A 19929-nucleotide genomic window follows, 5' to 3' on the forward strand; every position below is an offset into this window, starting at 1 on the left:
TGCTTCTTATCTGTAGTTGCTTCTTTGTAGTTCATATAAATTTTTAAAAACATCATGATGAATTCTGCATTAGCCTTCCAAGCCTAAAGAAGGGAACTCCTTCACTTAGGGTGTTACATACATACCTCATCTGGGCTCCAGCGCTGGTTCCGGTAGTGCCTTGGCCAATGGCCAAATGTGAGTGCCAGACCAATATTCTTTGGACCTGGCAATCACCCTTCCAAGAGGTGGAATATTTAAACTCCCTAATGCTGCTATCCTATGCTTGTGTGTATAGTTTGTCCCATCACCAGTGTTCCTTATCCCTGTAATTTCCTTACATTCCTTACCTGTTCTGACCTCCTGTGACCTAACCTATGCCTGTGTCCTGACCAGTGTCCTGACCTTTCTTCTGTCTGCTGACTTTTCAGCTGCTCTCTAGGTTTGACTTCTTGCCTATACTGACTTTGTTTTACCTGAAATTCTGTACTTTGCTTCAGATCCTCTGGCTTGTTCCCATGTACTTTTCTGAGTTGGTACTGTTGTTATTGACCCGGACTGTTTAATACCTCTTGATGCCCCAGCACTTAGAACTGTGTAGGGACCATTGCCCAATTGGGGGCTGTCATGTAGGATGGACAGTGGTTGGACCTAGATCCAGGTAGCACTACTCTCTACCCAGACATGACACAAGGCTACTAGAGTTTGCTTAACCAAGGAAGTGGTGTAGGATGACCCTTAGGGGCGCAGTGCCTTTTTTTTTTTTTTTTTTTTTTTATTAATAGCCTGACTTTTATGTTCGAGTTTTGCATTTGAGGTCTTGATATAGATTGAAGAATAAGTAAATTTACATAAAATTGATCTGGGCTTATTCATTTCCACAGCATTAATGTTCCAGTAAAAGAGTGATGTGGAAGTTTTAGGCCAATTATGGTGGACTCATTTTGAATGATGGCGGCTGTTGATCTTTATGGTGGTGAACAGACTGGGCTTTCAGGTGACCAGCTTAAAGGATATGGTAGTAAAGTCACAACATATAACCACAGAGACAGTGATTATGCAAAAAAAAGTGTATAGCCTTTATTAGAGTGATTATTAAAAACACATAAAATGGAACAGGTACAGACAGGTAAAAATAGGCGGCTCAAAAAAGTGGTATGAAGCTGAGTAGCAGTATGAATAACAATTAATTGGACAGATACCTGAATGGATATATACAAAAAACCTGCTGTAGAGTCATATAAAAATGACCAATATATAGACAGGTCTACCCACAAAGCTGTACACCAGTATAAATATGTAAGCTAATCACATAACTAAAGGGTTACCCATATGGGAATGCAAATCCACATAACAGATAAGGTGCAGTGTTACCAATACAATAAATGGGGTACTATCTAGTAGTGCACATAACTACTGCCAATGTATTGGCAGGTATCGGCCACCACAAACAATAGCCCACAATACAGGTAGGTATAACACCTCACACCATCCGCGTGGAAAGACAGGAAAACCCTTACCACTGAGACCGCCACCCCAACGCCGTTTCACATAGAGCTTCTTCAGGGAACATTCTATGTGCACTACTAGATAGTACCCCATTTATTGTATTGGTAACACTGCACCTTATCTGTTATGTGGATTTGCATTCCCATATGGGTAACCCTTTAGTTATGTGATTAGCTTAGATATTTATACTAATGTACAGCTTTGTGGGTAGACCTGTCTATATATTGGTCATTTTTTTATGACTCTACAGCAGGTTTTTTGTATATATCAATTCAGGTATCTGTCCAATTAATTGTTATTCATACTGCTACTCAGCTTCATACCACTTTTTTGAGCCGCCTATTTTTTACCTGTCTGTACCTGTTCCATTTTATGTGTTTTTAATAATCACTCTAATAAAGGCTATACACTTTTTTTGCATAATTACTGTCTCTGTGGTTATATGTTGTGACTTTGGTAATCTGTGATACACAGAGACATTGGTTCTTCTTTTTGATTTACCTAAAGCCCATTTGTTGGTTGGTAGGATATGGTAGTAGTAACATTATACATTTTCATAATAAATGAAAGTAATAATTTACTAATCTGTTTAAATAAAATATTGTCCAAACAATTTCTAAAAATAGTAAAATTACTTAACCTAAGCCGATATAATTCCATATATGAGTAAAATGATTTATAAATGACCCCTTCCTTTTCATCTTGTGCCAGTTCTAAAAGTCAAAATGTCTTATGGCCCTTAAAATCAATGAAATTCCACAGGCTTCTCTTCCATTTGTGGTAATATGGAGAACAAAAAAAACTTATCTGGCCAAAGATATCTTATCCCCTATCCAAAGGATAGGGGATAAGGTGTCTGATTGTTGGGGCCTGCTGCTGGGACCCTCCGCGATTTCCATAGACATGAATGGAGGGGCGTGGCGTGACATCACAAGAGGACATAGAATGCAGGTGCTGCTCTTTGGCCGGATAACCCGTTTAAAGCTCATATATAAAACTGGTAACAGGGCCAACTACTTACCATGCGCTATTTCTAATAGTGCTGTGTTCTTGAGTGGTGGAGGGGTATTCGGGCCTCCTGAAACACTAAGACCTAAGTATAACTGTTACACCCTGGGCAGTGTTAGGTATACACATTGAACACAGGTAGAAGAGATTATGATGCCTGTATCTGTAAATGTGTTGGATGCTCAGCTCAACTTTTCTGCAGAACACTATGAACCTTGTGATTCTTTACCGCTGGCATGTTGACGTTCAGCTGTGTATGCATGAATGATGAGTCTGCTGGTTCTTAAAAACAAAACCACAAAATTCCATCATCCCTTTTGTCTTTAACATAGCCATGACAACGATCCTAGATATTATACCAATGTATCTTGAAGAACCCCACTGGCTTATAATCAAGTTTTGATAGATTTTACAGTATTTTGACAGCAAAAATAATGACTAAGACAACTAAAAAACCTAGAAACTCTGAGAAAATGGCAAAAAATCAGAGTGAACAGAAACATATTATGTTAAGGTATGATAGGATGAGATCATGAAGTACAGATGGGTCCTGAGACAAAATAATCCCCCAGCTATGAGATAAGTGATTACCGGGGATCAGCCCGGTTAACCCCCCCATCATCTTTAGTACAGGAGATCGCAGGGGGCTCCAGTGGTTGGACTCTCATGGATATGGGGATAAGTGTCTGACAAGCCTAGTTCCCTGAAGTATCCCTTTAAGACTGAGAACAAAAAAATATTTCACTTCCTTACAAAACACCCTAAATCCTATTATTCACCTATATTTTGTAAAATGTATTATTTAAGTGAGGAAATTGCACATTTACCTAAAGGGTATGTTTACTCTCACAACCATCCTTTTTGTTGACCCAATCTACAAAAAAATTAAGCAAAATAAAAAATTTTAATAAGGGGAAACTAAGAGCAGGTTAAACCATCCCGACCTGCCTATATGGGCTAATAGGGCACAGTAGAGAGAGGATAAAGTTTCCTTTATTATTTGTCCCTAATGTGCTATTTTATTTTGTAAAATTATATTAATTATATATATTATATATTAAAATTATATTTAATAAATATATAAATTAAATATATAAAAAGGGTATAGAAATGCCCTCAGTGTGCCAAACACCTGAATTTGCATATTTTAAAAAAATAATTTTACAGGATAAAAGAATATCGGTGTATTAGGGACAAAAATTGAGGTAACCCCATCCCCACTGTACCATGCTTTATTAGCTTATATCTGGTTAGGATGGTCTAAAAATGCATCAACATCAATTGGTTCCAATTCAATAATTCCTTTGGTTTTGTGTCTACAGCCATACTCCCTTTAATTTCCTTTTAGATTTATTTCAGCAATAAAAGATGGTTATTAAAGGGGACTCCACCCCTTGACATCTTATCCCCTATCCAGAGGATAGGGGATAAGATGTCTGATCGCGTTGGTCCCGCCTCTGGGGATCCCCGTGATCTCCCTGCTGCACCCGGCGTTCGTTTAGAGCATCGGGTGCAGCGCCAGAGGCTCGTGATGTCAAAGCCGTGCCCTATTTGTGATGTCACAGCCACGCCCCCTCAATGCAAGTCTATGGTCGGGGCGTGGTGGCTGTCACCCCCCTCCCATAGACTTGCATTGAGGGGGCATGACCGTGATGTCACAAGCAGGGTGTGACCATGACATCATGAGCCTCCGCCTTGCATTGGCAGTCATCCAGCACGGAGCGAAGTTTGCTCTGTGCACCAGATGTCTGCGAAGCCACAGCCAAGATCGCGGGGCTCCCCAGTGGCAGGACCCCCGCAATCAGTCATCTTATCCATAGGGGATAAGATGTCTAGGGGTGGAGTACCCCTTTAAGGCGGTCTATGCTATAATACCTCCAAATGATCAATGTTATATTTGTACATTCCATGCATGAGTATATGTATTTTTGTTGAAAACTTTTCTGCACTTAGTAATTTAGAAAACATGTTATCTAACACATTGATTCTCCTGTGGTAAAAAGACCCATTAGCAGCCTGGCCATACAAATTGATATTCAGTGTGTGTGTCATCGACTTAGTGTCTGTATCATTCGATTTTCTTTTTTTGCAATAAGTACATTTACAAATGTCTCCAGCTCTTTCCATTACTGTTTGTGCTATTATACAAAGCTTGTAGATTCCACAGTCTCTCTGATCAAATTCCCCTACTAGAATGTAATGGCGCGGCACTTTGAAAGCTCAGGCGCTTGTTTGATGGTTAAAGCTTTTACCTTCCCATTACCACACATTATCAGCATCGTGCTCCACATTATCTCATTTCGTGTCCTCTTCCGACCACATGTTTCGAAAACGAAAGACGACATTTTTATGTTTCATTTAAAATGCGCACATCCATAAAGTTTACAGACCCGCTTGTTTTCTTGTGTTCTTGGGAAATATGCTTTCCTTCCTCTTGGTTACCTCCGCATCTGTACTAGCTTGTACAGATCAGTCATTCCTCTTTTTTTTTTTTTTGCTTTCATATGTATTGCAACATTCTTATTGCATTCCACAGGTCCTCCAGTAAACATTACTTGCAATATTTTTATAAACAGTTTTGGATCCGTCACAGAGACCACCATGGTAAGTGTTGACTGCACTGGCCCAAGGCCAGATGTCTATAAGAGTGCTTCATGAACAAAAACTGTCATTTTTTTCTTCTATCTATCGTTTTAACTTACAGGTCCTCCTGTAAATGTTACCTGCAACATATTTATCAACAGCTTTGGTTCAATAGCAGAAACCACAATGGTGAGTGGTACTGATCATTGAAGCTACCCTGTCAAGAAGATGGACATGTCACTGTAGTCAAATAAAAAATTTAAAAAATGTTAAACAATTTAATTATACATTTTGTATGAAATTATAATATATACAAATTAAACAAAAGGAAAAGGATTTCCCACTACTGTATTCATGACGGCCCAGTCTAACATTGATAACCAAACATTAGAAGAGCATGTATCGATACAAAAAAATGTACAAAAAAATTCTTCGATTGCTTTTCAAATGAAATTTTTCGTTTTAGCCAAAAGCAAAATCCCTTAGATCCTGAAGAGCAATCAGATAAAGAGGTAACATGTCTCCATCTTTGCAGGATGTTGTTCAATGAGATTAACTGCATACTGCACACGCTTACAATGCTTGCATTACCCTATATTTAATCCTCTCATTTCATTTTACTGTATATCCTGAAATGTACAAGTCAATGGTCATTATTGCCTCCATATGAGAAAAAAAATGCACTTGCACATGCTGAGAGATCTGAATAAATTCAGCAAAAAATTTAGATGCATCCCGATTCTATAATGGTGTTATGACTGAATGCAAAATATATGCTCATAACCGAAAAAGGTTATCCCCTATTTAGAAAAAAAAAAAATAGTGTTTTACTGTTATTTTTATGACAAGTAAAAACACATTTATGGCATTGTGCATGTGATTTTTTTTTTTTTTATTAATAGACATATTGATATGAAGGATACTAATAGATATATTGTTAGGGGAATATCTGCAAACATTAAAACTATGGTCATCATGGTTAAACTTTTATTATACTTAAAATTATATAAAGTTACAAAATATTATTCAAAAAATTGAAATAGAGAAAATCACTACTGATCAAGACCAGATTTTTACAGAAATGTACTTCTTGCCTCTCTCCTTTTTTTTTTGGTGGCCTTCTCAAAGAGTTTCACTATATTTTAGGTAGGACATTAAATAACATAGAATTAGATATAACTTGTATGTTGTTCCGTGTTAAAGTATATATATATATATATATATATATATATATATATATATTATCCATTTCCAAATTATTTAGAGTTGGATTTATAGAAATGCTGTGAATGCTGGGGATAAAATGCTGGGGATTAGATGCCTGATCGTGGGGTCCAGCAGCTGGGGACCCCCGCAATCTTTCATGCAGCATGGGGCCAGAGTATCATGACATCACGGCTCCGTGCCGTGTGACATCATGCTCCGCCCCCTCAATGCAAGCCCATGGGAGTGGATAAGAATGCTTGGGGCGGAGTACCCCTTTAATGGGATATTCTAGAGTTTAAAGTAAGAACTTGAGTAAAGGCTGAAGGGACATTACACACACAGCGCAGCAACATAACACAAATCCTACACCCTGAACCTGTATAATTACCTTTTTTTTGTCAAATGCTGCTTCCTATGTGCTCCATTTAAGGGCTGCAAGAGTAGACGTGGCTTCAACAGCAGCTAATATGGATAGCACACTACAATTCCCATCATACATTACTGACATCTCTTCTAGGCTATGCTCCTCAATGGTAGAGCCTAGAACGTATGGGCTGTGAGGCACACACTTATGTCACAAAGTCAGATGAACAGGGACATTGACACAACAAAGCCACTAGCTTCTCACAGTATGGCCTTACTAGTACCACAAATTCAGCACCTTCCTCAGCCTCAACCCTAACCCTCAGTAGTAACGGTTAGGGTTAGGATGAGGGTTACTAACCAAACACCCTAACAGTCTAATTCTTTCTGCTAACCCAAAGTCACCTTTTTAGCCCTAGCCCTGAGGTGCCAGGGTATTGTTGGCATTCAGGTAAGTACTAATTGTGTTGGTAGTAAACAATAACCCTAATCCCTGCCTTAAAACCCTAACACTAAGGGTCAGGGTTGGCACTCAGACAGGCACTGATTTTGTGCTGTTAGTAAGCCTAGACTGTGGGCAGCCACTCAGTTTGTCACATCAATTTCTCTACTCATGTGACCACAGGACATGCCTCCGAGCGGGTTCATACATTCTAGGATCCACCCTCCTCCACACACTATTGTGCACTTCATTTTATGCTCCCTCACTGCTGAGATTTTCACATTAGTTCCTAGTTCGCATTCTCTGCTGTTTCATAGACAAACACCTCACCCTCATATAACTTTTAAAGTGGAGTCAGATGGCTAAAGCTGAACTACTGTTTGTTTGTTTTTTTTGTTGTTTTTTACATAATTCCAAATGTATACTGCTCTTTCTCTTTAGTTTGTACATTTTGTAGGGATCGGTTTAGTTTAAAAAAAAAGGTAAAACTTCTCCTACAGTCTATGTATCAGACCACACCGTACAAACCCGGACACATGTTTTGCCACTGCTCCGTCCAGGGGATGACAAAAGGATTTGGCAGCGTGACAGAGTGACAGCTCTAGAACCTTCTGAAATTACATATGACATATACAGGATGTTATATGATTAAAGAATTAAGTATATCATGCCTTTTTTTTTTTTAAAGATAATTAAGAACATTATAGAAGATATACATAAGAAAAACATTTGGCTATTGACCAAGATTTAATTCTAATGGCTTGGTATTCAAATAATATTAAAATGACACGAAAATGAAATGCTCTATAACACATATGTAACCCGGACAAGACCATAAAGTACTGTTAGGTCTTACTTACATGGAAGTGTTAGTGTCAATATTTGCTCTTAACTTTGTGTGTAAGAAAAAGTCAGGAGTAGAACAGGGTCTGAGAGACATGTCCAAGGTTTTGATCAATTTGGATGTTTAGAGCCCCACCGACCTAGATCTAGATATGAATCTTCAGACCTCAAATGACCAACACATTTGACATGTCTCTGCTACATGTCAAAAATAACAATACCCAAAAGAGCAAGTAAGGGGCCCTCAAGCTAGAAATCACCAAACCCCAGGGCCGTAGGCTGGGGTTAAAAACAACCCTCTTATTCCTACCCCTAAAATATAACTTTTATTCCATTTTTATACAAGTAACCACACCTAAAGAAAAATATAAAAACAAGTACTGTAATAGAGTATCTATAATGTGTCACTTATGAGATACAGGGCTCACTCCCTGCTGTCAAAAGGAGAACGGTACTGCAGTATACCGCTTATGGGCTCTATTACAGTGTGGCATTGAAGGGGTATTCCGGCTTTATACATCTTATCCCCTATCCAAAGCATAGGGCATAAGATGTATGATCGCAGGGGTCCCACTGCTGGGGACCACCGCAATCTTGGTGATAGGGAATAAGATGTATAAAGCCGGAATACCCTTCTAATACATATCTGTTTTAGGAGGACATGACAGATATGTTTTAATGTCACACTGTAATATAAAGAGTTGATCTACATTGTCCCAGGAAATCACCCATTCCTTTCTCCTCTTTTCAATAATCCTGTTTGGCTGTTAGACAGCTGGTTGGAACAGGAGCCAGCCCCATTGTCTTCAGTATAGGTGACCAATAATATTAAGCCTAACCCCCTTGCTAAGCCCACTCCTTCAGACATCTAAAAGACCACAATGGAAGTGATAAAAGCATAGTAGCCCCTGAGATCCTGGCAAGATTTCTTTAAGACTGTTTTAGGAATAAAAAAAACCTTATCAGGCAAATTTCTCTTGTTTCTATTCATTCAAGGTCAAGTGATCCTTTAAAAGTCCATGATGCTAAGAGTCTCAAAAGATTTTCAACCACTGGAGAAAATATGATAAATGTGATCGGGCCACAATATACAACAAGTTCAAACATTTGAGATTGCTAACTTAAATTGTCAACACCATGCATAAAATATAGCCAAGTGCTGAGTGAGATTACAGGTTTGTCAGCACATTTCCTGCTAGAGACATGGGACTTTGCAGGGTGACAGACAGTCTAATTGCACAGCTAATGTGTCGCTGTAGAGATAGGAAGACACACACAAGAGCTGGAACCTCACACACTGAGGACATTATAACACACTGTTACCTTTCATTAATGGGAACATTATCACATTCAGGGTTATAGAAGGATCATTTATACATACAAAGTTGATCAACAATGATTTTACTTATTCCAATTTACATATTACCATCATCTAAATGGATAAATGTAATACTACATTTTCCCTGTAGGAGTGCTGGATTAGAAATGAGCAGCTTGTCATCAGGCTATGACAAATATATCCAAATCATGATGTTCCCACCACCATGCTTCTCTGTAGGGGTGGTATAGGGCAGGTGCTGTGCAGTTTTTGGGCTTTCTTTAGACATGACTCTTAAAATTGAGGCCAGAAAATGGTTTCATCAGACCAGAGAATCCTGTTTCACAACGTCTGAGAATCCTTTAGGTGTTTTTTTTTTGTTGCAAACTCTACATGGGCTTTCATGTGTACTGAGGAGAGGCTTCTTGCTGGCCCCTCTGACACTAAGCCCAGAGTGCTGCTGTGATGAATGACCTTCTGGAAGTTTCTACCATGTTTGGAGCTCAACGGGAGTCCCTTTTGGGTTGATGGTCACCTCTCCTACCAAGGCCCTTCTCCCCTGATTTTTTTTATGTGGTGGAACAGCCAGCTACAAGAAGAGTCCTGGCTGTTCCAAACTTCTTTTGGAGGCCATTGGGCTCTTGGGAACTTTCGGTGTAGCAGAAATTTTTAGTGCCCTTCTCTAGATTTGTGCATCTACACAATCCTGTCTTGGAGCTCTACAGATGGTTCTTCCCCCTCATGGCTTGTTTTAAGCTGATATATTGTCAGTTGTGAGACCTTATATAGACAGGGGTGTGTATTTCTTAATCATGTTCATTCACAAGGTGTAGAAACATCTCAAGTGAAATGGGAGGCCTCTAGAACTAAATTTTATGTGTCATAGAGAAGGATTTGAATACTTATGTCCAGGGGAAATTTGCAAAAAAAAAAAAATTTCACATTGTCAATATGGAATAGTGGCGGAATGGCGGAAAAACTTTTTTTATTTTTTTTATTTTAGCACAAAGCTATTTACATGTAATAACATCTAAACAAAAAAAAAAAAAAAAAAACACTATCCACGGCAATTTATTTTTTTTGGGAAAAAATATGTATCTGGGGATCCCAGCACATAAAAAGTTAGAGCTGTTCAACCACCACATATGCAATATCACAAAAAAGTGACTGGACGTATAGGTTGACTGTTCAGGCATTAAAGAAGGTAAAAATGTATTTTGAAATATAAACCTAAATTTTTAGAAAAGTAGAAAAGCCCGGCTTCTTACTTGAAGTGAGGTCACACTGGCCAGTTATACCTTCTGGTTTTCAGCAGTCATACAAATCTGGTTGATCTATGATAACATTTCAGAGTTTATTAAATAGTATTATATCTTATTTGTTATATATGCATTTTAATAACATAGAAATATAACATCTAATAAAGAATTACTAAGGCTTAAAATCAGTGGGACTTCTGGGAGATTAATCACGTGAGTGTTACTTGGGATTTGGGGTCTAAAATACCATATCAGGATTTGTTTTATTTATCGGTCTATTTTTGATTTCCTTCTGGTGATAACATCCATGTGGTAATGATAGGTAGGAACTGTGTTATAGTGCAGGATAGCTGTATTAGTCTTAATGTGGTGGTAATGGTAGAAGTGATGGTGTGATGTTATTATTTGTATGCTGATTTAATTGGTAAAATTGGTCTCTGTATACAGGATTTGGTCATTTACAGTATAATGGTAATACATATGTTGATACACTCCTCCTTGTGTACTGGTATTATTAGTTATATTGGTCTCAGTATACAGGAGTTGGTCAGTCACAGTATAATGGCAATATTTATGTTAATAATATTCCTCCTTGTATACTGGTATTATTGATAATTTCGATCTCAGTATACAGGATTAGGTCAGTAACAGTATGATGGTAATATAAATGGTGATAATATTCCTCCTTTTATACAGGTATTATTGGTAATATTGTTCTGAATATACAAGATTTGATCAGTAACAGTATGATGGTAATATGTTTGGTAATAACATTCCTCCTTGTATACTATTGGCATTTGTAATATTGGTCTCAGTATACAGGATTTTGTCAGTAACAGTATGATGACAATATTCCACCTTTTATTCTGTGGTACTGATAATATTGGTCTCAGTATACATGATTTGATCAGTATGATGGTAATATGTATATTCCTACTGGTATAATGGTATCATTTGTAATATTGGTCAGAGTCTACAGAATTTGACCAGTAACAGTATGATGGTAACATAAATGTTGATACTATTCCTCCTTGTATACTGCCTTTTTTGGTAATATTGGCTTTGGTATACAGGATTTAGTCAGTAACAATATGTTGGTTATATACATGGTCATTATATTGGCTCCTTATATACTGGTATTATTTGGTAGCTACAACATACCGTATTTCTCGGCGTATAACCCGCACTTTTTAGGCTAAAATTTTTAGCCCAAAGTCTACCTGCGTGTTATACGCCGATAAGCCGCTGCAGTTCAATTATTTAAAGCGGGTGCTTTAAATCAATGAACTGCAGCAGCTTTGCAGGTACAGAGACCGCCAGCGCTGATGGCTTCTCTGCCCCTGCCTGTCCTGGGGTCTAGAGCCCTACTGCCGGCCCCTCTCTCCCCCTGGTAATCGGTGCCGCTGCCCCTTCTCTCCCCCTGGCTATCGGCGCCGCTGCCCCATTGCCGGCACCGCTTCTCTCCCCCTGGCTATCGGCGCCGGCAATGGGGCGCCGGCACCGGTAGTCAGGGGGAGAGAACGGGCAGCGGCACCGATAGCCAGGGGGAGAGAAGCGGTGGCAGCAGGGCTCTAGACCCCAGGAAAGGCAGGGGGAGAGAAGCGGGCAGCAACGGCCTCTCTCCCCCTGCCTTTCCTGGGGGTGTATCGGGGTATACGCATGCACACACACGCACCCTCATTTTACCAAGGATATTTGGGTAAAAAACTTTTTTTACCCAAATATCCTTGGTAAAATGAGGGTGCATGTTATAGGCCGGTGCGTGGTATACCCCGATAAATACGGTATATAGATGTATACGGTTTAATGCATGCAATATTGTCTTACGTATGTTAAAGGAGATGTCTGGTGCGGACTTTCCCTATTCTATCCTGCCCGGGCTGCAATAAAAGGAAAAATAAACTTTCACTTACCTTCCTACGTTCCCCCAGAGCTCCGCAACAGCTGATCAGTCAGGCGGGCTGTCTACTTCATACTTCCCTAAGCCCGATACGTCACACGGCGCTTCAGCCTATCACCAGCTGAGGCGGGACATCGCTGCGGCCGGTGATAGGCTGAAGCGCCGTGTGACGTACCAGGCTAAGGGAAGTAGGTAGTAGACAGCTCGGCCAACCAATCAGGTGTTGCGGTGCTCCGGGGGAACGTAAGAAGGTAAGTGAAAGTTTATTTTTGCTTCTTTTGCAGCCTGGACATGATGGAATAGGAAAAGTCCCCGGACATCTCCTTTAACTATTTATGTGTGTGTTTTTTATATACCCTTTTAGTGCTGTTGCCAGGTACGGAGTGTTTTATATGGGAAGTTGGGTTGAACCAGTGGGCCAGTGCTGTATGCTTGCCCCCAAGGATAAAGTTTGCCAGCCATTCCCTGACCATAGATTTTTGTTTAACATGTAACATAATAATCCCCCTTTTCAAAGTTAATGGGGTATTCACCATCTTAAATGCTAGGATATGGCACCTCTTTATGATCAGTGAGGGTCCAAGCTTTGAAATCCCCACCAATTGTGAGAATGAAGAAGATAAAGCATGCCACCCTTTTCATTTTTTCGTTCCTAGACAGTTTCACCCCGGGCCACCTGGCTGTGCAGGGAACTGCGGTGTGGCCTAATTTTTGTGAACCAAATGGCCTGGACAGGGACATGCACAAACATTTTGGGGGACAGGGGCTTAACTGAAAAAAAGGGCACTTCTCATAGTTATTTATATAAATGTCCACATAATAATGCCAGACTGCCCAGCACTGCCTAGGGCACTTTTAGGAGTAATGTAAAAAGGACAGATGCTCAAGCCCCCTTTCTAGTCAACTTGTGCTCCCCCCTGGGCCTGGAGCACTGCTGTGAATGGAAACACTGTGATAGTAATGTGACTACTGGGTCCGATAGTAAATAGAGATATATGAATTTAGGTAGGTCAGTGTTTTGCAACCAGCGTGCCTCCAGCTGTTGCAAAACTACAACTCGCAACATGCCCAGACAGCCGAAGGCTGTCTGGGCATATTGGGTGCTGTAGTTTTGCAAAAGCTGGAGACACACTGGTTGCAAAACACTGAGATAGATCATAAAATCAGGCACATTCCTTGCTGTTATTTGCATTTGAGAGTAATATGCAAATATACTTTTGGGAATTGAATAAACAAGCTATCATACACTATACTGTAAGCTAAGTAAAGTAACTTATGCATCTAGTAGCAAAATAATACATACGCGTCATGCACGGCCCTAATTGAATTCACAGCTATTAACTCAATTTCGGGAAATTTTTTTAATGTTATGAAATACATGTTTTGCATTTCCAAACAGTAAGTCATAACAAGACGGTGATTCCATATGGACGTAGCAAGGAATTGGAAGGAGCAGACAATGAGAGAAATCCTCGCTCTATATCAGGGTTCAATGAAGCCTGCACTCTCCAAGCTTAGGAATGGGAAAGGGATAGAGTGATTTGATTGAACTGTTTTGGCATTACTAGGATAACAGCATCTATTCTTCAATAATCTGCATACCATACGGCATATGGAGGCCATTTAAAAACCCATCAGCTCATCGCAACACCATCGTTCCTAAAACGGCAATGCATAATTTGTTCATATAAAAATTAATGACTGTGGGATTTGGAAATGCTATTTCGTGCTAACCAAGATTTATGCGCACTAACACAATGATACTCTTCAGGATTTTATAGAAATGGGTGCAAATGATTGTTTTTATTTGTAAAAGTCAGATTTCTGTTCTCTTAAAGGGGTATGAGTAAAGGGGAACAAATGTTTTCAAATCAACTGGTGCCAAAAAAGTTATACAGATTTGTAAATGACTTCTATTTAAGAATCTGAGTCCTTCCAGTACTTCAACTGCTGTCTCCATAGGAAGTTGTGTAGTTCTTTCCGGACTGACCACGGTGTTCTCTGCTGCCACCTCTGTCTGTGTCAGGAACTGTCCAGAGCAGGTGAGGTTTGCTATGGGGATTTGCTCCTGCTCTGGACAGTCTTTGACAAGGACAGGTGTCAACAGAGAGCACTGGAAGGAACTACACAACTTCCTCTGGAATACACTAGCTGATAACTACTGAAAGGATTAAGATTTTTTAATTATAAGTATTTTACAAATCTGAATTCAGGTAGAAAACAGACATGGTGCACATCTACAATCTTGCACAATGATCTGATTGCTTCTCAGCATAATTTCAAAAACTTACAGGTTGCCACGTCAAGGCCACCTATTTAGAGTGGGTCCCTAATGTCCCTAGCATAAAATGGCGTAGCACTGGGCGGGACCACCACCGCCGCGACACCAGTGCCCACAGGGGGAACGACCCACTGGCAGAGCGGCCCCAACGCCACTCAAACCAGTCCATGGGTCGCACCTCCCCGCAGACACGGTGCCACTGCAGCAACGGACACCGCACAGCACCACACCAGTGGGAACAGGATGTTACAGCTCACTTACCATGCTCTCCCAGTCAGACTGGGAGGCTGCCAGGAAAGAAAAGGCCCATGTATTTTACAAATCTGTTTAACTTTCTGGCACCAGTTAATATTTTGCTGCGTATTGGCTGCTGCATATTTTCCTACCCATTGAAGTCAACGAGTAGGCAAATACGCAGCAAAATAGGGCATGTGTTACCCTACCCTTACACAACATCATGTTGTCTGTCTTAACATAATAAAATTGAGCATTTGTTTATGTCAATGCTATGGTCCACTAGACAAATGTGAAATGATACCGCTCACAATGCTGATCTTTAATATGATTTTTATATCTATAAGAATTGCATGAAAATGCAAAAGTGTCAATGAGTACTCTAGTATGATCATATGAAGTTGCCTCTTCCCCCTTTAAACGTTACCACACCATTTTTCCCAATCCATTATATGCCAGATTCAGCGCCTTTCTCTTTGTCCTGGCAGAATTTTTTGGTTAATAAATGTTGCTTAAAACGTCTAACATTCGCCAAAGCACAAAAGCTACACCAGCACAGACTTGGCTTACAAAACTGTCTGTGAAAAGCATATTTTTAAATGTCGCAACAGGGTAAAAAGTCACACAAAAAAAGTTTCAGGGGAGAAATAAAAATGTGCGCCTTTTTATGCGCCGAAAGTAAGCAAAGAAAGGCTCTAAATACCATGATAAATGGCCCCCAACAATGATAAATATCCCCCATAGGCTTTACTGTGTGCAGGAGGCCTAAGCTTTCAAATTGCCAACCATGAGGTCATATTCGTGAATATGGCCAAAATATATATTTTGTAAAGTTGCCACTAATAGTCCCACTGGACAGACACTTGTTAACCACCATATAAATATAATTTCTAATTTGTTATCAACAAAAAAAATCCCACCAAGGACAATGAAAATTGAATGTCAATCCTCTACGATATATATATTTATATACATATAATATATATATATATATATATATATATATATATATATATGACATTTACAATCTTTATTTAATATCACAATTAACATATATATATATATATATATATATATATATATATATATATATATATGAGACATTACAAGTGAGATCCAAAATAAAGAAGGGAAAGACTAGGATCAAGTGTTATTCTAAGCAGTACAAATATATGGCAAATGAACATTGCTATTATTATATGCCAATTCAATACATATAAATAGTATCATGCATCGCTGTATGCATAAACTGCCACATAGGACCACATTACAGTAACTTGTTATCTAGGTGTAATACCTCTAAAACTGTGTGTTATCTCCCTAGGCTGGGCTGTACTATCTCACTCCATACTGAGCATGAATAGTAAGGCTGGGTTCACACCACGTTTTCTTAAATACGGTTCCCGTATACGGTTTGGAGGAGAGGTGCGGGGCTTAATCGCGGCGCCCGCACTCAGCCGTATTCGGGAACCGTATTTAATGCAAGTCTATGAGCCGACCGGAGTGAACCGCAGCCTCCGGTCGGCTTCGTTTTCGGCCGTATGCGGTTTCCCGACCGCAGGCAAAAACGTGGTCGACCACGTTTTTGCCTGCGGTCGGGAAACCGCATACGGTCTAGGTCTAGTTTGGAGAAGATCCTGGCACCCCCCAGACGATTAAATAACTCAGAGATTAAAGGAAGTGGGTAGCGGTTCTTCACAGTAATTTTATTCAAGCCTCGGTAGTCAATGCAAGGTCGCAAAAACCCGTCTTTTTTTTTCCACAAAGAAAAATCCGGCTCTGGCAGGGGAAGAGGACTTTCTGATGAACCCTTTCTGGAGATTATCTTGGATGTAATTGGACATGGGTTGGACATGAGTTGGACATGCTTTATTTTGGATCTCATTTGTAATGATATATATATATATATATATATATATATATATAAATATATATATATATATATATATATATATATATGCATAATGTACATACATACATAGTGGAGGTTTAAGACTCAATTATTTCCTACATATTGCAGAAGCTTTGTTAAATATCTGACATTCCTTCCATCTAGCAGTTGTTCTGAGATAAAGCAGAGTGTTCATAAACTCATGTCTATAGAATAGGAATCTATGACAGAGCCCCAATTTGTTTGCCTATATATAGCCAGAGGTATTGAATTAATAGTGAACATTGACTTATTATACAATGACAGTCACTGCTCTCAGCTGTATCTGCTCCATGACATACCTTGTCTATGACATGATAATTATAATATGACATACAGAAATATATTAAGGTTTACTTTCTAATTGCCTTAATCTATATTTATTGACTGACGACAACTGAAATCATGACAACCAGCCGTATCAGGGCAATACCCAAAGTATACAAAAAAAGCTAAATATTATGTAATAGAAAACATATGAATGCAAAGTGCATTAGCCTCGTGCTGTATTGAAACATAGATATATCTCCATTTAACATTTTCAAATATCTGATTAGACAAGCACCTTACATGTATTGCAAAATAAATACCTTGGTAAAATGAGGGTGCGTGTGTGTGCATGCGTATACCCTGATACACCCCCAGGAAAGGCAGGGGGAGAGAGGCCGTCGCTGCCCGCTTCTCTCCCCCTGCCTTTCCTGGGGTCTAGAGCCCTGCTGCCGGCTCTTCTCTCCCCCTGGCTATTGGCGCCGCTGCCCGTTCTCTCCCCCTGACTATCAGTGCGGGCGCCGATAGCCAGGAGGAGAGAAGCGGCGCCGGCAATAGGGCAGCAGTTGCCTCCCCCATCCCCGGTTGCATAATTACCTGTTGCCGGGGTCGGGTCCGCGCTGCTTCAGGCCTCCGGTGTGCGTCCCATGCGTCGTTGCTATGCACTGCAATGACGAGTGACGTCATTGCGCTGTGCAGCGCATAGCAACGACGCAGGGGATGCACACCAGAGGCCCCTGTCTGTCGGCGCCGCTGCCCCATTGCCGACGCCGCTTCTCTCCCCCTGGCTATCGACGCCGGCAATAGGGCGCCGGCACCGATAGTCAGGGGGAGAGAACGGGCAGCAGCGCCGATAGCCAGGGGGAGAGAAGGGCCGGCAGCAGGGCTCTAGACCCCAGGACAGGCAGGGGCAGAGAAGCCGGCAGCGCTGGCGGTCTCTGCACCTGCAAAGCCACTGCATTTCATTGATTTAAAGCGCCCGCTTTAAATCATTCAACTGCAGCGGCTTATCGGCGTATAGGCTTCAGGTTAAAAATTTTAGCCTAAAAAGTGCGTGTTCTACGCCGATAAATACGGTACTTCTTCAAATAAAATTCTATATATCTAAAATAATCCATTGGGGTCCAAAAAAGTATCCAGACTGTCCAGACTACCCCTAATTGTTTTTCATTATCATTTTTTTTCTGGACAGCTTAGGCTTGGTTCACAAATGAGTTCCATACAGATGAGGTTTTTTTAAGCAAAAACTGATCTATAATATGAGGCTTTTTCTACAGTGTGATACAATTTTGGGGCTGGATAGGAAAACAGTGCAGGATATGTTCTTATCTAGGCAGATAATGTAATGAAGCAGCAGGAAATGCTAGAAGAATGCTTGGGTGTATAGGGAGAGGTATTAGCAGTAGAAAGGGAAAATGCTCATGCGTGTATGGGGAGAGGTATTAGCAGAAGAGAGGAAAGTGCTTATGGGTTTATAGGGAGAGGTGCTCATGTGTGTATAGGGAGAGGTATTATCAGTAGAGAGAAGTGTTCATGGGTGTATATAGAGAGGTATTAGCAGTAGAGAGGGAAGTACTCAAAGGTGTATGGGGAGAGGTGTAAGCAATAGAGGGAAGTGTTCATGGATGCATATGGAGAAGTATTAGCAGTAGAGAGAGAAGTGCTCATGGTTGTATTCGGAGAGGTATTAGCAGTAGAGAGGAAAGTGCTTATGGGGTGTATAGGGAGAGGTATTAGCAGTAGAAAGGAAAGTGCTCAGGGGTGTATAGGGAGCGGTATTAGTGTCAAGGATGGGTGCGGATGAGGACTTAAAATGTGAGTGACTGCTGCTGTATACCGCTGAGTGCTGGCACAATACACACCAGACACAATGTTGGTATAATATCTCCTTCTCAGCATACTGACCAAGGAGCTTCCCCAAGGAGTTCTGTTTATTACATGGAAGTACATTGTTTTTTACATTTGTCAAAAAATGGAGGTTAGTTATGAGTCAAAATCATCATGTTACATTTTGATTGGTTATTTGAGCTTTATCTCTGTATATATTAGCATATTTAAGCATTTCTTTCTTTCTTGGCCTGAGACTGAGACTGGAAAAACCCAGATCTTTGTCCTTCCATACAATCTGTATCTTCTTCACATATTTTGTCTTCTGACATCCCATCTTAGGTCTCCTGGCATCATTCCAAGTTCTTCATCTTAGTTGCAAGCAAATAGCAAGCTGGATATATAGGTTAAGAGTAGGTAACAAATATATTTTTCAGCATTAGAAATGTCATCTAAATATATAAGTATTAATATATATTGATCGGCAGTCAGAATCATCTTAATCAACTTGTCAATTCCCCCCTAAAAAATATATTTGTTAAAGGGGTACCCCCGTGAAAAACATATATTTTTTTTTAAATCAACTGGTGCCAGAAAGTTAAACAGATTTGTAAATCACTTCTATTAATAAAATCTTAATCCTTCCAGTACTTTTTAGGGGCTGTATACTATAGAGAAATCAAAAAAAGAAATGCATTTCCTCTGATGTCATGACCACAGTGCTCTCTGCTGACCTCTGCTGTCCATTTTAGGAACTGTCCAGAGCAGCATTTGTTTGCTATGGGGATTTTCTCCTGCTCTGGACAGTTCCTGAAATGGACAGCAGAGGTCAGCAGAGAGCACTGTGGTCATGACATCAGTGGAAATGCATTTCTTTTTTGGATTTCTCTTTAGCATACAGCCCCTAAAAAGCACTGGAAGGATTAAGATTTTTTAATAGAAGTGATTTACAAATCTGTTTAACTTTCTGGCACCAGTTG

At 40.0% G+C, this 19929-nt stretch overlaps 1 protein-coding gene across 3 annotated transcripts in view; it reads left to right on the forward strand.

Moving 5' to 3' along the window:
- Window positions 1-19929, forward strand: part of GLRA2 (glycine receptor alpha 2) — a 177045-nt gene that overhangs the window by 14897 nt on the left and 142219 nt on the right. For 2 of the 3 annotated variants that reach the window (XM_056559167.1, XM_056559165.1), the window contains exon 3: window positions 5201-5268. The exons of the other annotated variant lie outside the window; for it this stretch is intronic. In XM_056559167.1, the coding sequence (XP_056415142.1) occupies window positions 5201-5268 (68 nt within the window). The remainder of the gene's footprint in view (window positions 1-5200; window positions 5269-19929) is intronic. 3 annotated transcript variants of the gene reach the window in all.

The sequence above is a fragment of the Hyla sarda genome, chromosome 2, assembly GCF_029499605.1.
Source record: "Hyla sarda isolate aHylSar1 chromosome 2, aHylSar1.hap1, whole genome shotgun sequence".
Taxonomy (NCBI): domain Eukaryota; kingdom Metazoa; phylum Chordata; class Amphibia; order Anura; family Hylidae; genus Hyla; species Hyla sarda.